This window comes from Candoia aspera, chromosome 5 (assembly GCF_035149785.1).
Source record: "Candoia aspera isolate rCanAsp1 chromosome 5, rCanAsp1.hap2, whole genome shotgun sequence".
In the NCBI taxonomy this organism is placed as follows: Eukaryota; Metazoa; Chordata; class Lepidosauria; order Squamata; family Boidae; genus Candoia; species Candoia aspera.
In genome coordinates this window covers 114497748-114520975 of record NC_086157.1, presented here as the reverse complement: position 1 = coordinate 114520975, position 23228 = coordinate 114497748, and the positions used below count along the sequence as shown (strand labels likewise).

The 23228-nt window shown below is 45.8% G+C and overlaps 1 protein-coding gene across 1 annotated transcript in view; it reads left to right on the top strand.

Moving 5' to 3' along the window:
• The window catches only part of C2CD3 (C2 domain containing 3 centriole elongation regulator), a 66355-nt gene that overhangs the window by 26024 nt on the left and 17103 nt on the right, over positions 1 to 23228 (top strand). The window contains exons 19-29 of the mRNA XM_063305998.1: positions 231 to 403; positions 3104 to 3227; positions 6412 to 6680; positions 8341 to 8424; positions 9325 to 9951; positions 10987 to 11298; positions 15372 to 15510; positions 16810 to 16874; positions 18302 to 18510; positions 19953 to 20053; positions 21263 to 21403. Coding sequence (XP_063162068.1) covers positions 231 to 403; positions 3104 to 3227; positions 6412 to 6680; positions 8341 to 8424; positions 9325 to 9951; positions 10987 to 11298; positions 15372 to 15510; positions 16810 to 16874; positions 18302 to 18510; positions 19953 to 20053; positions 21263 to 21403 — 2244 coding nt within the window. The remainder of the gene's footprint in view (positions 1 to 230; positions 404 to 3103; positions 3228 to 6411; positions 6681 to 8340; positions 8425 to 9324; positions 9952 to 10986; positions 11299 to 15371; positions 15511 to 16809; positions 16875 to 18301; positions 18511 to 19952; positions 20054 to 21262; positions 21404 to 23228) is intronic.

The window sequence follows — 23228 nt, the reverse complement described above, 5'->3', positions numbered from 1 at the left end:
CCTCCAGCCCCGTATTTAATTCTTTTTCAATCATCAGATCCATAAAACATCACTTCACTTTCCTCTGTTTTCAGCAAAAAGTCCATAAGGAGTTTCCAGCCTTTTAAAAAAAGTGCTTATTGTTTTGTCCTTGACAAGCAGCTTAGCTTTCTGTCACTTTTGGGGTCTCTGTTTCTCCAGTGGCCAGCTGAATTGTAGTTTCCAACCGTTTGGTTTCATCACTTCTCTAGGTATTACTATCCTAACGTCCGAGATCAGATGGTTGCCAGAGGGGGCTTGTCCCTCGCACGCCTTTGCGCCATGGTGACCATGCAGCACCGGCAGGAAGTGGGGATCCAGACTTTCCGTCTGCCTGTAATGCCAAGAACCAGCAGCTCAGGAGCGCTCCATCCTTGTTCTTCAGGTAGGAGAAGCCGTTCGATGCTCCCGAGCAAAGCTGCGGGTCGATCATGGGAAGGTCCCGGGACAGGCACCCTCAGGCTTCCCTTTGAAATCGCAGGCCAGTCTATTCAGTCCTTGTTCATTCTGAGCCACCTCCTTAAATGGAAAAAACAATCCAGATTTGGGTAGCCTTCTTACCGGTCAAATGGGGTCATGCTGTCACAGTAGCAGGCCCCACAAGGTCTGTGTGGGCTGAATAACATTAACCGTTAATTCAGACGTTGCTGTTCCTGGAAGGAGGATTCATAGCAAGAGGCATAAGCATCTTTGTACAACTAGGTTTTACTTTGCTTGGCTTCAGGGCACGCTCCCTGGCACATTCTCCACTATGGATCTTGTTTCCAGTTCGGGGAGGTGTAATGAGCTGCAGAACGTCACGTTGTGTCAGCAAATGTATATTCGGCAATTAATCATTACACAGGAAAGGCTCCAATCGAAGCGAATATCTGGAGCTCAGGGCTGAACGGTGGAGTCCCTGGCGCTCTCTGGGCCTGGTTGTTTTCCTGCAGACGTTTCATTGCCAGACTGGGCAACGTCTTCAGTGTGAAGAGGGAGCGGGCCTTGCTTTCTGTTTACATACCGTGGCTTGCCCTGCTTGTGTTGGGGGGGGGTTGTTCTCTCCTTGGGGGTTCTTTGATTGGGCTGTTGTTTGCTGTTGGGTTGGTTGAGTTGATAGTTCCTTGATCAGGGTGTATTGTGCTGCTTGATGGTTCATCTGGGGTTAATCCTAGTGTTGATTTTTGCCTATCTGGGTATTGATGGCTGGCAAGGGAGTGTCCTGGTCTTTTGGTTTTTCTATTGTCTCTTTTGAATGGGATGTAAATGTTGTTTACCTCTATGTGTCTGTTGATGGCTGCTCTGTCTGAGTGCCAGGCTTCCAGGAATTCCCTGGTGTTTTGGGGTTTGGCTTGGTCCAGGATGCTCACCGTTCCCCAGTTGAAAGTGTGGTTGAGTCTGTCCATGCGTTGTCAGATTAGGGAGTTTCCACCGTGTCTTCTGACTGCCAGTGGGTGTTCGTGGATGCGCTCTGCTGGTCTTCTGCCTCTCTTTCCTACACAGTGGCTGCTACAGTCCTTACCCTGTATGTTGTAGACGATTCCTGTTTTTTCTTCTTGGGCTCCTGGGTCTTTTGGGTTACCTAGGATGCTTTGAAGAGTTTTAGTTGGTTTATGTGCTACGGCGATGCCATGCGGTTGTAACGGTCTGTTGGTGGTTTCTGAGATGTTTCTGGTGGATGGCGGTGCTATCCTTCTCGTGGCTGGTGCTCGTTGTGCTGTGGTGGGTTGAGCGGTCAGGCGCTTTTGGATAAGGTTGGGGGGGGATCCATTTTGCTGGAAGAGGCTGTATAGGCAGCCTGTTTCCCCTCCCGGGTGTTCTGGGTTGCTGCAGTGTGCATGTGCTCGTCCGAATAACGTTCTTACCCAGCTCCTCCTGTGGGAGGTTGGGTTGTGGCTTTGGAAATGCAGCACTTGGTTGGTGTGGGTAGCTTTCCTGTAGACCTGTGTTCCTAACTTGCCATCCTTTCCTCTACTGATGAGGATGTCCAGGAATGGTCATGTGTTGTTGTTTTCTTCCTCCCCTGTGAATTTTATTCCATTAAAGATGCTGATGATTTTGTGAGTTTCTTCCAGTTGTTCCTTTTGTATTATGACAAAAGTGTCATCCACGTACCGGATCCCTACTTTGGGTTGTACGTGTGGGAGTGCTGTCCTTTCCAGACGCTGCATTACGATCTCTGCTATAGTCCTGAAATCGGTGATCCCAGGGGTGTTCCTCTGACCTGCTGGCATATTTCTCCATCAGACTGAAAGTAGGTCGTAAGGCAGAGGTTGGTGAGGTCCATTATCCTGGCTATTTCCATTTTGGTGTATTTGGCCAGGTCAGGTGTGTTCCACAGAACTGCAGCCAATGATGCTTTGCTAGTGCTGGGTCTGTGGATGTGAAGGGCTCTGTAACGTTGAATGACACCATGACCTCATCTTCTATTTTTAGGCTTTTGATTTTCTGGAGGCACTGTAGTGGGGAGTTGATAGGAAAGGCTGTATTTTGAAATTTAGAATCAGGTGAAAATGTAAAGGCGTCTCTTTCTCTTACCTGCAGCCTCTCCCCAGGCCCCTCCTCTTTCTCAGGCCTTATTTTCATCCTTACAGCCAACTGCAGGGAAGAAAAGCAGATCAAAGCCAAGGAAGTAGGAATTAAAAGGGGGAACAGTTAAGCCGCCCCACCTGCTTGTTGATTCTCCCTTCCAAACCCCTCTCCCACTGTGGGACTGGAAACCCCTCTGTTTGCCTTGGGATGCCGGCTTCTATCGTGAGAGTAACAACAACAACCAGGAAAAAAAACCTTTGCCTGGAGCCGCCCAATGAACCTCAGATGAACAGGGATTTCTCCAGGTTAAAATCCACTGGATCATTCTACTTCTCTCTGTAAAATCTTCCAGGGTCCCTTGTCTAAAGCTTTACGTGGTTGATTCAGGAAAGACAAGAACTGTTTTTAGAAATGCCTTTATAATTCACAAAGGTGTTTTGCTTACCAGGGGTTTTCCCCAGTGCCTTTCAAGCAAAGGGCAACTTGGTTCATACCTCAGTGCTGATTAATCTTGGTTAGTATTCCGAAACCGGAAGCTGCATCTGCTTTCTTCTCCCTCTACCCCTTTTTCCAGGTTTGCTTGAAGTGAGCGTGAAGTACAGACACACCCTGAAAATAACCGAAGGCCTCCTAGCGGCTCAGACCATTCCTCTTTCTGTCCAAATACATGCAGCAGCCGGATTGCAAGCAGCAGCTCGGTAAGAAGGAACCAAAAGCTCAGCGCCCATTTGTCCTGCTTGTCTCCATTCGGGTATCTGGAAACGGAGCCGCTGAGATTAGCTGACACTAGATGAACGGACTTCCTTTAAGAGGGCATCTTCCCTCCAGCTTTTAACCGAGGGAGGGGCCATGTTCTGCCTGAAGGAGAGGCATTAAGTATCTGTGAGGCCTCCACACCCAGTCCAGTTCCGGCAGATTCCACAACGCAGGAAGAGCAAAAGTTCCAGCGAACGGACTGTGGACTGGCTTTCCGGGGTAGGACAGATCCAGCGGTGAAGCGGTGGAACAGTCTGCCTGGAAAGGGGCGGCCTTCCCTTTGCTGATTTAGTAGATCCCTGCCCTGAGGGGTGCGCTGGACTAGATGAGCCCTAAGGTATCTAATTCCGGTTCACCCATTTTAGGTATCTTGGCCATGTCCCCAGCTGTACAGACTACAGATTATTCACGATCCCTGCCTTGGGAGAGGGTTAGCTTCGCCTGCTCTGGCTGTCGGAAGATTGGTACCCCTTGGCACTGATCCACTCGTTTCACCCGCCAAATGCAAATTATCCCTAAGGCCTTCAAGGGTTCGAGCTGTGTCACTCATAGCTTCCACTGGGAGACACTGAGCAGATGCAGCAGTGAAGGAGAAATGGATTCCCTCTGCTATCACCCTAGAATTGTGAGGTTTGAAGAGATTTCAAGGATCATCTAATCCAGCCCTCTGCAGTGTGCAGGAAAACTGATTGAAGGATCCTCTAGAGGTGGCTATCTGGCCTGTTCTTAAAACCCTCCAGAGGTAACTTCCATTGTTTAAGTGCTAAGACACCACTTACAGCGTTACGGGTAATCTTCATTTAGCGACCACAATTGGGACCGGCAACTCAGTCATTAAGTGAGGTGGTCACTAAGTGAAACCATGACTGTGCTTATGATCTTACTTCAGCTTCCTTTTGCTTTACAGACCTGCAAAGGCTGTAAATACAAGGACTAGTTGCAAAGTTACTTTTTCATCACCGTCATAACTGTGAATGGTCCCTAAATGAGGCAGTCGCTAAACGAGGACTACCTGTACTCAGCAGTGTTGTTCTTGTATGTTGCCTGCCACATGCACTGCAGCATCAGTTCTGTTGAGAAGGCTTTGTGATGAGCCAAGGACATTTGGGAGTGATGGGCCAAATGGCCTGGGCATTCCCTCAGTCCCAGCAGAGACAGGATTTCAGCAGGGTGGTTGCAGCTACGTCGACAGAGGAATCCTCCATCAGCAGTGACCCCAACACAGGTTAACCGTTCAGATGATTTCTGACCAGGGGACTTGATCCTCAGCCTCCGCCTTCAGTTGAATTTCCTGCTTTACAGGAAACCCCAAGCTCCGTTGTCCAGAGCCAAATACAAAATAGTGCCTTGAACATGCATTTTAAATTTAAGTCACAGAGAGCACACACTCAGCCCAGGAATGTTGTTTTCAGTAGCAGAATTGAGCTTGCAGTGCTCCCTAGGCATGTACACGCATGCGCGCACACGTGCACACACCCCCACACGCTTCTTCCGGACGTTGCTTAGTTTCATAGTTGGGGCGCATCCTGCTGCTGGTGCTGCTGCTGTCAAAAATGCAGAAGTCCAGTTTGTTGCGACCAGTCTACCATGAGTCAGTAAATCCAGAGTACTTTCTAGCACCTCCTTCTTTTAGACTTGGAACATGACCCAAAACTTTGCACACAAGATTTATTTGGAAATCACATGGGGATTTTTCAGCAGACAAAGGTGTGGAAGGGCCAGGAGTTTGCAAGCATCCCACAACATAATATTGTCAGAAAAGAGTTCATTTAGAGACTTCTCAATCACAGAGACTGTGTTTACGTATTGGAGAGCGTTGTTTCAGGGTGCCAGGAGTTGTTGTGTGTGTGGAGGTTTTTTTTTTTTTTTTGGATGTGTTGGTATTGATTCTTTCTTTTATGTTTTTATTGCTGTTGGTGAGAACTGCCCCGAGTTATGGCACATAAGATGGGCAGCCATATAAGCTTCTTTAAATAAATAATTTAAAATCTATAACAAAGTTTTGCTTACTCTTGGAGTGAAGCTGATTGAAGCAACCCGTGCACCAAAATTAAAGTGTTGAGCTTCAAAGAAGCTGTGGCTTGCTTTTCAGAGAGAATGACTAGCACGTCTGAACGATGACAAAACGACTGTTCAACCAAGCTATTCCCGGTCAGTTCCTACCTTCTGGGATTGGCTTCCTGAATTTGTATTCATCTCCCATCCTGCAAATTTTTCAAAAATCCTGTCTATGTAAATGTTTCAAGAGAGGTCAAGTCGGTCAGCTTCAGATGGCAAAGCAGCAAGACTTTCACAGGAATAGCTGTAACCAGCTGATTCTCAGACCTGCAGTCTTGCTGGTCGAGCTTCTGCTTTGTTCATAAAAGGGCCTTGGGTTCAGTTCTTAGCCTCCAGCCCAAGGCCTCTTTTTGCAGGTTATTGTAATGATTGGCTATTCAAAATCACTATCAGATTCACACAAGGCTTTCATGGATATCTGATTTAATAATGAATAGTACACAGGGTCACAAGCAAAGCTGAGAACAGCGAAAGCGCAGGGTGTCTCCCAGTAAAACCGCAAGCAACTCCCAGTCCCTCCCCCCAAAGTCAACACAATTCCATGCCCTGCAGGTGCCCCTAACGGTTCCTGCCGGTCTGCGGGAAACGTCCTTGACAAGGCGAGATAACCCAAACATGCATTCCTCATTCTTCACTCCTCGCATCGCAGCCTGGTACAAGGAACAGGAGCAGCCCCCTCCCGTACAGCAACTCCTGTCAGCACCATGGCATGGGAACACGTTACGATGTTTTCAGGAACATTGGAACAGGGACCATGACAGTTATGGGAACATCCTGTGCTTGAAAACCTGGACAGTTGCTCTCCCTCAAACAAAGCCATTCCTCCCCAACTGCGTGCATCAAGCTGCGTTGCCTGGCAGTTTGAGGAGTTGTAGGGCCAGAATTCTGGAATGCAAAAGCTACCCTGCATAGATAATCCAACTAAAGAGGCAGGATCGTAAATGCCCTGGGTCTCTCTTACATCATGACAACATAACATCAGTCCTAACCCATATACTGCACAGCAAGTATATTCTTTTTTCACTGCTCTTGAAGGTGGTTTTGGCGTATTTTCTTCTCTTTGCTTAGAGCCGTGGCAGAAAAGTATCCCTCGTTGCAATACAGCGCAGAAATTGGGCTCAACACCTACGTGTCAATACACATTCCCTTCCTTCCTGAGGCGGAGTGGCGGAAGACACGAACCGTGGCTCGCACTTTCTGTCCCGAGTTTGAGCATCACATCGAGCTCCCCTGCAACCTCATGGTCCAGAGGAGCAGTGGAGAGGTGTGCTGTCTCGGAGAGCTCCTGCAGCTGTCAGAGATGGTCTTCCGCGTCTACCACAAGCCCCTGAACTCAGGTACCGCAAATGGGTCCGGTCCGGTTGTCAAGCTTCACAACGAACCCAGGTGGTGGGTGGGATGGACTCTGGGAACTGACGCCTCTTCGGTTGTGAACGCTGCTGGGTGTTTGCACAGCTTTCCTTAACTCGATTGGAATATGAGAGGAGAGGTTTCCAGAATGTGCTCTGCTTGACTGGCACCAAATGGCCTTTGTGGCCCTGCGAGTGGGCGCTAATGCAGGGTTCCTCAACCTTGGCCACTCTAAGCTGTGCGGACTTCAACTCCCAGAATTCCCCAGCCAGCAGCTGGCTGGGGAATTCTGGGAGTTGAAGTCCGCACAGCTTAGAGTGGCCAAGGTTGAGGAACCCTGCTGTAATGGTTTCAGTTGCCCTGGCTGTAGTGCAAAGGAATATTTGGAGGACAGCTTGATTGTAACGGAAAACAGTTAGCTGGTCTCCGTTCCATCCAGTCCTGGCACCCAACCTGCATCCAGCATCTCTCTGAGCATATTACTTTTTGTTACTTTCTCAATGCATATTGATTCTTTTTGATTCTTACATAGATTCCCATTGGACTCCTCTTCTGGGAATTGTTCCACATCCATGACTCTGTGGGCTCACCCACAATGCTGGGTCTTCTTTATCAATGATAAGATCCTTCCTATTCCAACGCTGAAGGATCAGTACAGGTAGTCCTCGCTTAACGACCACAATTGGGACCGGAATTTCAGCTACTAAGCAAAGCAGTGATTAAGCGAATCTGACCTGATTTTATGTTTTTTGCGGCAGTCATTAAGTGAATCACTGCAGGTGTTAAGCAACCCACGTGGTCATTAAGCGAATCATGCAGTCCCCCATTGATTTTGCTTGCCAGAAGCCAGCCGGGAAGGTCAAAAACGGCAATCACGTGACCACGGGACATTGCGACGGTCATAAAATGTGAACTGGTTGCCAAGCGCCCAAATCATGATCACGTGACCGTGGGGATGCTGCACCGGTTGTAAGTTGGCTTTTCAGCACCATCATAAGTCCAAACCATCACTAAATGAATGGTTGTTAAGTGAGGAGCATGTGTACTGAGATTCATTTATTCCCTGGATCTGTAATGCAGCTTTCTTGTCACCTTTTTAAAGAGAAGATCCAAGGGGCTGGGCTGGGCTTGGTTTTCATGTTTTTCATTTACATTTGGAGCCTGCATTATGGTACGACCAAGTACCATAACTGCTTCGGCATTGGACTTCACACAACAGCCTTTGCTTTACAAGACGCTAATTCTTCTTTTTAAAATATAAAAACATCTGAATGAAATGAAATGAAATGAAATACAGTTAGGTAGGATTTGGAGCTGGTGTGTAGCAGGGAAAATGTCACTGGAGCCTGGTACTCTGTTCTGTTGGGAATCTAGGGTTACTCTATATCAGTGTTTCTCAATCTTGGCAACCTGAAGATGGGTGGATGTCAACTCCCAGAATTCCCCAGCCAGCATGGGTGGACTTCAACTCCCAGAATTCCCTAGCCAGCATACCCTGGCTGGCCAGGGAATTCTGGAAGTTGAAGTCCACACATCTTCAAGCTGCCAAGGTTGAGCAACACTACTTTATATTGATACACTCCAGGGGGATAAATTCAGATTGTTATGATGGAAAGTTTAGATCATAACCTTCATTTACTCTTGCAGCTCCAAGCACAACTCAAGCTTTAAAGGATTGCCTGCTGGGAACTGTCACAGTTCCTACCAGAGACCTGTTGATCAGAAGATCAGGTAAAGACACCACGTTGTGCTATGAACCCTGCATTTACCATGAGCCTGGAGCACAACCTGGAGCAGGCGGCATCTGTGGCCAGGAGGGTCTTTGCACAGGTTCACCTGGTGCACCAGCTGCACCCTTTCCTCGATCAGGAGACCCTTCAGACAGTTCCTCATGCCCCAGTCACCTCATGACTGGATTATTGCAATGCACTCTACATGGGGCTGCCCTTGAAGACCATCCAGAAGTTACGCCTGGTTCAAAATGCAGCGGTGCATGCAGTAACCAGCGCCTGCCAGCATGCCCATGTGTCAGCCCTGCTACACGAGCTGCATGGGTTGCCAGTCAGCTTCTGAGTGCGATTCAAGGTGCTGGTTATTACCTATCAAGCTCTGTGTGGCAGAGGGCCTGGATATCTGAGAGACCACTTAACTCCAGTAGCTTCTGCCTGCCTGGTACATTCTGGCAGAGTGGGTGCGCTCCAGGCCCCCTCCATTAAACGTTGTCATCTTGCAGGACCGAGGAAGCGAGCCTTCTCTGCCGCGCCCCCCCGCTCCGGAACAGCATCTCCGTAGTGATAAGGCCGGCACCCTCCCTCCTGGGGTTCTGGAAAGCCCCCAAGACCTGGCTTTGGTCCCAGGCCTGGGGTTGATGGGGGAGCCCTGTTTCGTTTTGTTTGATTTGTGTCGCCTTTAAGATCGTTTTAGTCCAGGCTGTCTGGGTGGTTTTATGCTTTATCTGTTTTTATGGATTTTTTCAGTCTTGTACACCGCCCAGAGTCCATTGGAGTTGGACGGCTGTAAGAAATTTGAGCAAACAAACAAACAAACAAATGATACAAAGTTAAAGATAGAATTTTCTTTTTATTTTACAAAAAGTCAGTAATGACTCATTCTCTTCGTGTTTCCTCACAGGTATCAGAGGTTGGTACCCTGTAATTCTCCCTGAGGATCTCTTGTCTTCCCGGAGCGCAAACATCATGCAAAGCATAGTCGGAGGCTTGGACATTTCCGTTGCATTCGTTCACTCTGGAGACCAAGAGCGCGTTCTCGATGCTGCTAACCTTTTAGGCTGGAGTTGGAAGGAAGCCCAGGCTGATGATCTGATAGAGGACAGCGAGAGCGAACTCCCGTCCCCTTCATCACCAGTCCGTGTGGCTATTTCTACCCCCAGGCTGTGGCTACCAGTACAGTGCATGTTACTTGCAGGACACACACGCTTAAGCAGAAGCATCTATTGCTACCTTCGCTATAAACTGTACGATCAAGAAGCCACCTGGACTTTACTCAGGAGGCCAAAATTAACTGAAGATGAGAAGCACGTGACGGTGATGTTTACGAAACCCAAACAGTTGGAGCTTCTGTCGAGTCCAGCATTATTATGGTACTTCAGGGAAGAAAAACTGGAACTCCAGGTCTGGCGAGCTTACGGGAAGGATTGCAGTGCGGAAAGACCACTGGATACCGATCGCTTGATTGGATCAGCGTACGTGGACCTGGCACCACTTGCGGACAGCTCACGAAAGAAGAAAACAGTTAGTGGTATGTTTAGAGCAGTTTTAAACACAGTCACTAGCCTGGTTTCCAGGGGTATTCACGCTTCAAAAATGATTTTGAATTTGTGCACGTTCAGCTCCTCTCTCTTACTCATTAAAGCAGCCACATCTTTGGACTGGAAAAAGACGCAGCTGCTTTAGTGACTAGCAGAGAGACGTCTTTGATACCCTAAAACAGAAGCTGTTATCCTAAGTGATGCTTGTCCGGTTTGGAGGACAAATCCCAGCAAGTGACTCTGGGCGGCTGTAGAAATCGAATGAATGAATGGGCAGCTTAATTCTTGCGGAGGCTTAAGGTGTTCACTGCATCTTTTAGAAAACCCCAAATCCCCCCAAATCAGGCTGAATTTAAAATGCTAAACAGGAAAACTCTGGGTCATAAAATGTCAACTCTGCCCACTCCGGTGACGTTATAAGCACCTGAGAAGAGGCCAGCTGGATCAGGTCAAGGCTTAATCCAGCACTGTTTTGCTCAGGAGCAGGAAATGGAGACCTGTTCCTCACCTGACATAGTTCTCTGCTGCTGGTGTTTGGAGGCATCCTGGCCCCAATCAGGAGATAACATGGAGTCTTCGGCACTACCTGCCATACACAATTTCCTACTCATCAGTCATGTCCCTTCTCAGTCACCATTTTTCCCAAGCTAAACAGCTTAACAGGCCTTTGCCTCTTAACCTTGCGAAAACCAGGATGGGGGAGGTTTCAGAATTCGGAGGTGACGGGGTGGTGGGGTTCTCATTCAGGCCAGAGATTCTCCACCTCTGTTCTGCATGAATCCCAGATCCAGTCCCTGTCAGTTTTAGTGCAAAGGATCAGGATCAGGTCTGTCTGACTCCCAGGAGAGAAGAGAGAAATAAATGCACAATCTGGTCCAATTTTAGATAGATCCTACAGCTCCGTAAGCCATTGCCAAAACAATGGCAAAGCAAGCCTGCTTTTTACCCTTAGAAAACCAATCAGTTTTTTCTCAGAGGGGCTGGATCTGGATTTCAACTGAGCCTCGCTGCTCCCATTGTCACAGGTATCTTTCCCTTGTTCCGACGAAATGCTGCCAACCTGGGGGGAGCTGCGCTGCGCATTCACATTGCAGTGACTCCTGCTGGTCCATGTGGCGGACCTGGGAACACTGAAGATGGCAGGGACAGCAGCAACGGCAGCAGCAGCGGTGATGAAGAAGAAGAAAAGAAGGCAACAGAGCAAGTCTTGGAAGTCCCCTTGGAACCAATTCCTCCCATTGCAGAGACCCTCAGGGAGGAATCTTCTGCGAATGATCTTGAGAAGACATTTGCTGTTAGCATTGTTGTGGAAAGAGCCATGCACTTAAGCTTAAAAGGTAGGAGACCTCTGGATTTACAGCAGTAGGTGAACTCTGCGGTCCTCCGACCAGGATATAATGCTAACCCTAACCTAATTCTCTTTTTTCTTTACTCTGTGGCCTTTGAATTCATTATTTGAATGGCCTGCAATAATGAATTTTTAGAAATATCAGGAAAGAGCCAGTTTGGTCTAGTGGTTAAGGTGCTGGGCTAGAAACCAGGCGACTGAGAGTTCTAGTCCCACCTTAGGCATGAAAGCCAGCTGGGTGACCTCAGGCCAGTTCCTTTGTCTCAGCCGAAGAGCCAATCAGGCGTGGTAGGAGAGTTCTAGTCCCGCCTTGGGCACGAAAGCCGGCTGGGTGCCCTTGGGCCAGTCCCTCTCTCTCAGGCCAAGAGCCAATCAGGCGTGGTAGGAGAGTTCTAGTCCCGCCTTGGGCACGAAAGCCGGCTGGGTGCCCTTGGGCCAGTCCTCTCTCTCAGCCCAACCCACCTCACAGGGTTGTTGTGGGGAAAATAGGAGGAGGAAGGAGTGTTAGGTATGTTCGCCGCCTTGAGTTATTTATAAAAAAAATAAAGGCGGGGTAAAAATTAAATAAATAAATAAATAAATAAAGCTCTAATACATTAGATAAGATTTAAAACAATAGCTCTCTAAAAACAAGAAAAAGAACTGGGGAAAATTAAGAGTCCTTTTTGTAAAAATTCTGGGAATTTTTTTTCTGGCTGCCTCTTGAGTTGCTTGTTTAAAGAGCAAAATGTAGTTGTTATTCTCATTTGCAAAGTCACACACATTCTCAGAGCAAGAAGCTACTTATACCTCTGTAACCATGCTTTGCTAGAAGTTAAATTATCTTAATTTCAAAATAATTACTTGCGGCATTAAAGCTTCATGCGTGATCCATTTTGTAGAGTGATCCAAAGGCAAGTGGCTTAAGTTATTGCCTTCTTTGAAAAATAGGCAGGTCTGCAAATTCCCAAAAGATTTCCCAATAGACAAGAAAAAATTCTCTGTATTTTAAATACATTCAGATTAAATGTTCCCATGAGTCCAGAATATTTGCCTACAAAAGAGTCTGCCGACTGCATCTCAGCATGAACAGCTGCATATTTAGTTTCTTCAGATCAGCCTTTGTGAGAAATGGATGAATTCTGGTATTGTCTGCCATAGTTGTGATTGTATTGGTGTTTATGCTCCTTCCGTAGAACAACCTGCTCTGTTCAACGGAAATACAGGTAGTCTTCACTTAACGACCATTTGTTCAACTGTTTGAAATTACGACGGCACTGAAAAAACAGACTTACAACACATACTCAAAATTATGTGGCAGCGCCCCCGTGGTCATGTGATCAAAATTCAGGTGCTTGGCAGCCTGCCCACACTTACAACTGCAGGAGTGCTTCAACTCCCCCCACCCACCCACCCATCTCCCCCCATCTCTGCCCTTTTGGAAGCCCTGCACCCTGCTTTGCAGGGCGGCAAGCCCAGCCACACCACACGAGGCTACCCATCTCAGCCGTGCTGCCACGCAAAGCTACCGTCATTAAATGAGGACTACCTGTAGCTCAGACCATTACTCATTCTAAGACAGTCCCAAGTCTGTTTCGTGTATTTTAACATTTTGCAGTTCTAACTGAATTGCCGTGTTGTTCTCCCTTCTTTCGAAAGCGGGAAGTCCTGATTTTGAATAGGAATGCATATTCTCACTCTATTTCAACTAAGAATCTGTGATTATATTTAACTGCTTCCATATAACTGGAGCTTCTTCAACAGAGCAGTGTGTGAATTGTAGCAGAGAATGAAACCCATTTTCTGTAGGCTATGATCATGATAAAACAGTAAAAGAATGCAAAATTCAAGAGTTTACAGTGCAATCTGGAAGTAGAAGTGGGCAGCCATCACATAACCCTTTGTTCTGCTCTTGATTCTGGTGACTTTGTTCCCAGAATTGCCTCCCACCCAGAATGTTTTCCTGCCCTTGTGTTCTGCACTCCAAAGTGCATAGAGGCCATTTCCCAAAAGGTGTCCTTACTGTTCCATCCTGATGCACACCAACTTTGTGCTGAATGTCAGCTAAACTAGATTAAACCAGTTAACCAATTAGGCTTCTTCCCATATTTTCACAGTAAGTGCTTTTGACAAACACCGGCTTCACCCCTGGAGTAGCTTGAAAGCAGGTTAAAGAACAGTCAGAAAATTATTTCCAGAACTTCCGCCCCAGCTCAAAGTATCACTGCCCTTTTTTCTTGCACCGCTCACAAATTCTTCCTACAGATTTTTCTATTTTTCAGGAAGAGCTACTAAGTGCTTCAGCAAATTCAGTTTTTAAAAAAATGTTTCTCAAAGTGTTAAACAAGACCAAACATTTAGAACTCGCAGCTCGACTTGGATCAGATGGTTGGGTATCCACGGGGGACCAGAAAAGAAAAGACTGTATATAGTCATAGCAGAAATTTAACTAAATTTAAGCAAGAATGCTCCTTCATATACGATATATCACAGAACAAGGCAGGTTTAGAGATTTGGAATACGGTTTTTAAGAAAAAGAGAAATCAATTAAAGAGCATTATATAAAACGATCTAAATAAATATAAGCAACAATCCCCAATATTTCAAGAAAAGTATAAATACTTAAGTAGTGATTAGTGGCAGGGACGATGGAACAGAAAGGAAAAATCAGCTTTCAAAAGTTCCTATGATTTTTTTTAATGTTTTACTTTACTTTTTTACTTCCCGTTTCTCACTTTTCGGTATCTATACTCTTTATTCTTTATTATCAGCCTGAAGAATGTATAGTGACTGTATGTTTGTAATAAAGTTTCCTATTTTTGAAAGAAAGAGAAGTTAAGATGGCAGGTTCAGTTCTGCTGTTGCGGCCACCATTTTGACTTTTTTGATGCCCCACCTGCCCCAAAGAGGTCTGTGTTGCCATGGGCCCCTTATTTGGGGCAAACATGCTGCACTGTATATTATTCAAGGCCATAGCTATAGGGTTTTTTTCCAAGCGGCCAAGATTATGCAGTCAAAACCACAAGTGGGTACATTTGCTTATTTTTGTATAATAACTTTCTTGGACAAGGATGACAAAAATGCATTATAGGTAGTCCTTGACTTACCACCATTCATTTAGTGACCGAAGTTACAGTGGTGCTGGAAAAAGTGACTTGCAACTGGTCCTTGCACTTACGACCATTGCAGTGTCCCTGCAGTCACGTGATCAAAATTCAGGCGTTTGGCGACCGGCATGTACTGTATCTATGACAGTTGAGGCAACCTGGGGTCAAATGATCGCCATTTGTGACCTTCCCATGGGGCTTCCAACAAGCAAAGTCAATGGAGGAAGCCAGATTCGCTTAACAACTGTGATTTGCTTAATGACGTGGTGATTCACTTAACAACTGTGACAAAAAAGGTCATAAAATCGGGTGCGGCCCACTTAATGACCACATCGCTTAGTGACAGAAGTTCTGGTCCCAGTTGTGGTCATATGTCGAGGGCTACCTGTCGTTAAAAGTGCAGTGGGCAGGTGCCAGAAAAGGATAGCCACTGGGGCAAGAGAGATGGAGGAGTCAGAGGGCCATCCAGCGCCTAAAAACAGAATTGGTGTCCTGGGGAGAAGTTTGTTTTATTTCCAGGGGTTTTACTCCTCTGTTGCACCTGGTAACAGTGGGGGAGAATCTGCAATGAGATGCAGTGGCAGAAACAAAGAGGGTGGCTGTTTTTCCCCCAGACGTGGCAGGCATCACATCAGAAGGAGGAAGAGGAAAAGACGCAGGCAGGACCCGGTAAGCGCAGAGGCAGTTTGCATTCCGCACCTCGTAAGGTTGAAGTTAGCATTGGGGCAGAATTCAGCCTGAATGGTAACTTTTCTTATCCAAAGACATTTTAACTCGGAACGTGGCAAGTCCTTTCAGGTTCTTTAGTATAGGCCACTTGCAAGAAAATCACAAAACCATTCCCAGTCCTCTTTCGCCTTAAAGCAGTTTTGCAGCTCTTCCGGTCAGCCTGCTGTGAAAGGGCTTTTGTTTCTTTGTTGTGAAATTGCCTTCAAATGTAATAATTGCAAACTGATTCTGAGTTAATTGGTTTCAGGGAGTCCTCTCGCTGAACGGGGAGTAACTTCACCCAGCAGCTGTGTATCTTTTGTGGCCACTGACGCCAATAATCCTATTACCACAGAAACAGTGGAAAATACGGACTCCCCTGTTTGGGATTTTCAGCAGCAGATGAGGTATGTAAGATGTCCTCTGAAAAGGTCTCCTCAAGTGACCACCTTGGTCCTCTGGCATAGATGCTAGAATCATAGCAGGAAAAATTTGGGTGGGAAAAGAATGGGAAGTACCTCATCTTCATCCTATTTTTCCAGTTTCTATTATCAAGCTTTGTGTAGCCTTTAAAGCTACTTATTTTTATTTTTCAAAGCTCCTAATCTTGCACAGGTGTCAAACTTGTATGGTAATAGAGTACGCTTTTAAGTTTCAGGTCTTTGCCACGTTTCAGTGGCTCTGGGTGACATCCTGCATTCTTCTTTGTGCTCTTTGATACAAATAAAATGTAAAAACAGTGTTTAAATAAAAACATGGGGGTACGTTTTTGCATTTCTCGTAATGTGCAGAACCATGGTATTAAACCGTGAGATCATTGAAATTTGAGCTGCCAGCATACTTAAAATGCTGATAATTGCAAGATAAATTGCTTATGTTTTGAGGCAGTGCTGGAAAGCAGCAAAAACCATGACCTGTAGATTGTCCCGGAAACAAGGGCATTGCTGCTATGTTCTGCCCACAGCAGCCAGCATCCTAGACCACCCAGGGTTACTTCATTCTTTTCCAATTCTGAACATTCCTCCTTTCATCTCTGGGTGCTGGAAACACTCCAGATACAACTCTGATTGAATATACCCAACAACCAGGAATATTGATTATCAGTTTGAAAAGAACAATAAGGATCCTAAATAGATGTCCTCCTTTTCAGGAGAGGTGTGCCCATGTTCCATGGTTGAAATACACAGACCTTGGAATGGTGTCTTCTGACTGGTCTTGAAATGTTTTGCATGCCCCTAAGCCAGAGACCTTGGTTGCAAATCTACTTTGTGTCTTAGTATAATTATTACTTCCACAGCACCATCCATCCCTGTCATGGTAACAGACAGTTCTCTGTCCCAAGCTGCTTACAGTCGCAGACTTGGCTCAGGTGTGGTAGTGCAAGGAGAAAGAGGAATAGAGAAGAAGAAGGAAGGAAGGGGGAAATAAGCATCCAACTCATTTACTTAGGTCTGGTTTCACTCGGGGTTATAACTGAACTCCAGGTGTCTGTGGTCATTCTTCAACCTGAGCTCTTCAGATATGATAGACTGCTCTGGTGCCTGGAGGGATGTTAGAAGTTGCTGTTCAACATAATTGGAGAGAACCAGATTGGAGGAAGCTTCTGTACACCGAACAACTTTCCATATAACATGCTGGAAAGTTTGTGATATTTTCTCCAGCTCTTGTTTAAAGATAATTTCTGGCTTCTCTTTTATTCTTTGCAGACTCTCCAAGGAACTTCTGCTGGATGCACATAAAACTCTGGTCTTTAAAGTATGGCATAAAGCAGGTACCTCTTTCTCTAATCATGATTCCTACAGAACAAGCAACCTCTAACTGTAGATTGGCAATCTTTTCTATATAGGTCTTATTTATGAATAAATTGTTTATAAATAAACAGTTTCACCTGCAAGAAATGTGGCTAAAAAGTCAAGGCAAGATCTGGAAATATCTCTGACTGAAAACTGGTCAGATTTTCAAATGACCTTTGAAAAGTTTAGCAGAGACTGGAATATTGTCCCTGTTGCAATATGGTGCTGCTTATACAACAGTTCTTTGAATGAGAGAGTTGGCAGAAGGAAGCCTTTTCTCTGAACTCATCACAAAAGTCATTGCCAAAAGTATACAAGATAAGCCTGAACTCTTGTGGAACTAAGTGCTCTGGACTCAAGAAACAAAAACGGAATGGTTCAGCCACAACCCCACAAGGTACATTTGGAGAAAAATAGGGTGGAGCATTTGAAGAAAATAATACCTTGTCATCCAAAAGCACATGGGTGGCTCTATGTTTTCAGATTATGTGGCCCCCGGTGGCAGAGGAAGAAGTATTGCATGGGTGGGAGGAAGAATGAATTCCACTAAATAGCAACATATTCTAGAAGCAGATGTCCTACGGACATTAAGAAATTGAAGCCTAAAGAGGTTGGATATTCTAGCAAGTCAGTGATCCAAAACATACCTCCAAAGTCAGTCATGAAATACTTATAGAAAAGCAAAATAAGTTTTGGAGTGGCTTTCACAGCCCTCACACTTGAATATTATCGAAAATCTGTGGGGAGGTCTCAACCATGCAGTGTAGGCAAGGAGAACAAAGAATATTTATAAGTTAGAATGGTTCTGCAAGGAAGAGTAGGGAAAATTTCCAGAGCAAAAAACAAGTAGGACTCTCCTGCTTCAGGAAATGTTTGGAAGCTGTAATTTCTGCCAAAGTAGGTGTTAAGAAACATGGATTTAAAAGCTGTCCAAACTTTTGCACAGATTATATTCAATCTTTTCTTATTTTGAATCTGTAAGCAACTGTAAATTAATAATAAGCATGCATTCAAATTTGCAGCTAGATGTGTTTAACTTGGCATCAGGTAAGAGATTGTGTCAGATCTGGGGAACTGTGGATTGATTGGAACATGCTGTTTGACCAGGGTGCCTAAAGCTTTGCGTGTAACTGATAATGGGAACTGTAGTCTTAGCCATCTGGAAGAAGGCGGGTTAAGAAGTGGTTAAACTAGAGCCTTCAGAGTCAAATCTGACATTCTTCACTTTCTACTTGATCCATTTCCTTTTCCCTTGGCGGGTTCACCCATCTGGCTTTCTTAGGAGCTGATGGCTGGAAATGGTGGTACAAACCATGGTTTCTTATTGCAGTTCCACGAGGTGCACATTTTAACTGACACCGCTTAGATGCCACGTGTGTGCCTTTACATGCCATTTTCCCTGCAGACATTGAACGAGTGATAGGATTTGCATCCGTGGACCTCTCCCCCCTGCTCTCTGGCTTCCAGTTCATCTGCGGCTGGTACAACATCACAGACTTCAGCGGACAGTGCCGAGGACAGATCAAGGTGGCGGTCTCCCCGCTTGAAAACATAACTCATTTGAAAGAAGAAAGGCAGGCAAGAAGCAGCCAGATAAGAGCACCAGGATCCTCTGTATGTACCATTCCCAGTTGTTTCTCTTTTAGGTTCCTGCTTGCTGGGCCCGCAACACAGCCTGCACAGTTGCCCAGCCATTTGGGCTCGCACTGTATATAAAAGCCTAGACTCCTTATTCCAGTTTTCTACAACGGTCAGGGTGTAACTTGGGGCAAAATATTGTACTATCTGACACTGCCATTCACTTAGCTCCTTGGTTCTCATTCTCATTCTCTTTCTTTTTCTTTCTTTCTCCCCCCCTCCCCCCCCACACCTACTCTTGTCTACCTACCACACCCCACCTTTGTGCTTTCGCCCTGCTGGCTGAGCCATCTCCCCCAGGACTCAGACCACTTTTCCAGCTGCTCTGCCTTCCTTTCCCTTTGAAGACATGCCCCTTGCTGAACACTGGACTTTTGCGCCCAGCACACACGCCCCCCTCCTGCTGCTCATGGTTCAGATCTAGGCTCAATCTGTCTTCCTCCCAGAACTATTACTGGGTTTTTTTTAAGTATCTCTTGTCAATCTGGTGGTATTTACTATTCTTCACTGTTGATACTGATACTGACATTATTTAAATGATTTCTGTATCTTCCTTTGGACTTGCCTTATCCTGAAACCCGTTTAGGCTAAATTTATAACGAAGCGTATATTTTGTTAGATAAAAACCAAGGGCTAGGCTGACTTTCTGAAGCCAGCCTGTGCACAAGCCAACCTGTGCAGTTCAGCACGACAAACTGAATATCCACAGTCAAAACAAAAATCACATATAGGCAGCAAATACATTTCGTTTGAATACGGTTTCTGCCGTAACTGGTTAGCCTTTGAAGTACATTGCACCCTTTTGTCTGTACTCCATGAAAAAATTCTCGCTGATTTTCTTTTTTCTGAGAAGGAAGCCTGATGAAATCTCCCCTTGGGCTCCAAAATGTGGGACTTTGGAGAGCCGCACATTGTTCCAGCTCAGGAAACGCCTTGCCATTTCTTTATTGTCCCAGAATGCCAAATGTCCCTGCAGTTTTCTTGGGCAACATTTTTGGAAGTGGTTTACCCTTGCCGTCTTCCTAGGGCTAAGAGAGAGCGACTGGCCCAAGGTCCCTCACCTGGTCTCATGCCTCACGTGGGACTCAAACGCACAGTCCCTCGCTTTCTAGCCACTACGCCAATCTGGCTTTTTGTTAGTAGCTGGCTTACACAATCTGTTCTTTCTCTCTTGAGGTGGATTTAGCACTGCAGACTTCATGGCCACAATACCTGGCGTCCTTTGGGGAAGTTGGTATTTCTTTTTCCCTCTCCTTTTCCTGCTATTCAGATTACTGGAAAGCTCAACAACTTTAAAGAAACTTGCACACTTCCTGCAACCTTTTGCCTGGTCCTAATAAACCGATTGCCCACCTGTGGATTGGGGCCTTCTCTCAAATGCATTGCAGATGCTCACCTTAAGGCCTTTTGCTTTCCAGGCAAGGGGCATGTATCCTGCCTTCTCATCCTTCCCCACAAGAGGCACTCTGAAACTTCCAGATTCTCCATTGAAGAGCCCAGAAGCTTTCAGGCATGAGAGGTAAGGCGAAATGAGAGGTAGGTGGTCTTTCCAAACAGATAAAATGGTTTCAGGGCTGCAAAATCATTGCATAGTGTTTTGCTTATTTTGTCCCAGGCATTTACTGGCAAGGATATCTTCCATTGTGTGTCTGTTGCATTTCCCCAAGTTTGACACCCTAAAATTTCAAATTGTGCCTCCTCTCTTTTATATTCTTTACCATTGCTTAATGGAACATTTGGACATATTTTGTAGATACTGTACCTAGTTGTGTCTAATACTTCTACGTATTGCCTGTTTTCAGTTCTATAGAGTTTGTTCAGGTAAACTTCTTCGTTCAGTTATTTATCCGTGATAATTTAATAAACATTTAATGAACACGAAACTGCAAAACAGTACAGGGTGTCCACGTGTATTGTAATAATAAACATGAAACTGCAAAAAGGTGCAGTATGTCCACATGTATTGTAAGGTTTTCCAATAGCTTTGCCCATTTAGAATTAACAGCCCCAGCTAACCGGAGCCAGTGAAACCAGTGGGCCATTTGTTCAGGGCACCGGACAGCCTCTGCTACTTCTCAAAAGCTTGGTCAAAGGCAATCTCAGCCGTCATCTAGAGCTTTATAGTGGGGGGAAGTGGGGGAGACACACCAGCTCTTTGCATTGTTCAAACCAGCCTTTCTCAACCTTTTGGCCCCGGAGGAACCCTTGAAATATTTTTCAGGCCTCGGGGAACCCCTGCCCATTCAGGCTCAAAGATAGGCCAGAAGTTACAAAATGATTCTATTCGTTTCATGGGTGGGCCTGTAGCTATGCATTAACAGTGTTCTTAAACTGAAAATAAAGGATGAAACTTACCTCTTTCATGTGAAGTTGCCCGAATTTGAAATAATGTTTTAAATAAATTGTGATCTCCCAGGGAACCCCCAGCGACCTCTTGCGGAACCCGAGGGTGCCACGCAACCCTGGTTGAGAAACCCTGGTACAAACTGAAGCCCAGTTTCAGGGTCACTTAAAATGCACACTTGACAAAACTGGCTGAAAAATTTCATGTTAGGCATGGCTTCTGAGTGAAGGGCGGCTCCACAGAGAGCAATCTGCAGTAATCTGTCGGAGGCGATCAAGCTAGGAACCCTTGTCGCCAGGTCCTGCTTTTTTGTGTGCTTCCTGGAGGGAAAGTAGAAAGGGCGTGGTGCTGCTCCAGCCCTGGCTGACGGGGTCTCTTCCTTAGCAGGGCTGGATCCCGTTACCAAGAGCACATGCAGAACGTCCGCCGGTTCCACACGTCGTTGCAGCAAGCGGGAGAGAACGCGCACCAGGCCGGAAGGCTGGGCTCCTTGTCCTCACCTACTTCCCTGTTCAGAGCTCTCAGGTGAAAAGACAAATCAAAGCCATGCCTTAACGTCACCGTAGAGCAGAGCAAGGGCTCAGAAGTAATACCTCCGTAAAGGGTTACTTGCTTTCTGGTTATGAAATGGAGGGCACAAAAGGCAGTCATAGGCTGTTGGTCCATTTAAAAAAATAATAAAATCCATAGTTGAATAATACTTTATTAGGACTACAGGTAGTCCTCACTTAATGACCACAATTAGGACCGGAATTTCAGTTGCTAAGAGAAGCGGTCATTAAGAGAATCCAGCCCAATTTTATGACCTTTTTTTGTGGCAGCCGTTAGGAAAATCCCTGCAGGCGTTAAGCAGACCATGTGGTCGTTAAATGTATCACGGGGTTCCCCATTGATTTTGCTTGCCAGAAGCCGGCCAGAGGGTCAAAAATGGCAGTCGTGTGGCCACAGAACGCTGCGACAGGCATAAAATGCAAACCAGTTGCCAAGCACCCAAATTGTGATCATGTGACTGTGGGGGTGCTGCAGTGGTCGTAAGCATGAGGGCTGGTCGTTAAGTCAGTTTTTTCAGCACTGTCATAAGTCTGAATTGTCACTGAACAAATGGTTGTTAAGTAAGGACTACCTGTAGGGGTACAGAACGGTACAAAAGATGGTTCCCATTTTGGGGTTCCCCAGAACCTTGTCTCATGAAGAGTTCTGAAGGATATGAAAACATTCATGATTTGTCTTTTTGGTTTATCTTAATAAAAGGTGTCACCTGACCACAGGTACTGAAATGAAAAACATTTGGGAATTGCTCAGAACTAGGTGCCTTGTGGGCATTTGGGGTGGATGTTTCTGGCTGATTGAGATGGTAATTGATGGAGTTTGCATCTTCCTGAAAGTTTTGCCTTCAAGCTGAAAGCTGTTTTCTTTCTTTCTTTCTTTCTTTCTTTCTTTCTTTCTTTCTTTCTTTCTTTCTTTCTTTCTTTCTTTCTTTCTTTCTTTCATCAGATTTCTATGGCCGCCCATCTCTCAAAAAGTGACTCTGGGTGGCGTACAACAATCCAATAAAACAACATACAAAACAATCAGTATAAAAATATAAGAATATTAAAAGATAAATAACGTAAAAACAAAATATACAAACCCTAGGCAAAGAGGGAATAAGAATAGCCATCTCAGCAACGGAGCCGTCTACGCATGTCTCCAGTTGCCTGGGAGCCCCAGGCCTGGGGACATAACCCAATCCTGAGGGACTTCCAGAAGGTGAAAAGGGATGGAGCTAATCTAATATCAGGGGGAAGAGTGTTCCACAAGGCGGGCACCGCAGCAGAGAAGGCCCATCGCGTGGGACCCACCAAATGTACGTCCCCAGCTGGTGGTATCTGCAGCATGCCTTCTCTGCCAGATGTAACGGGGCAGGCTGATGTAATTTCAGTCACAGATTAAAAGCCAGGGTCTTTCTTGTCCAACATCCCATAATTTCCTAGAGTGGCCAACTGTAGCAAGGCATTAGGAACTTGGCTTTGCCCTCCAGCCTGGGGCCCTGATAGTGTGGGTGAGCCTGCTGTCTGGTTATAGTGGTTGCACAGGGCTTGATTATTCTTGGCTGCTGTTTTGTCCTGTCTTGCGTTGTTTATGTTTTTAATCACTGGTTGGTTTTACTTGGTTCTTGTTTTGTGTTAATTGTTAGCTGCTCAGATTCACGTATATGAGATGGGCGGCCATATAAATTTGCTTAATAAACAAACAAACTAGATGTCTCCAAAAAAAACCCCCAGCTGGACAGAAATGTAGCAGCCTTTTCTCATTCCCTCTACATTCCCACTCAGGGGCCTCTAAGCTTTGATCTTAGATATCTAAAGTT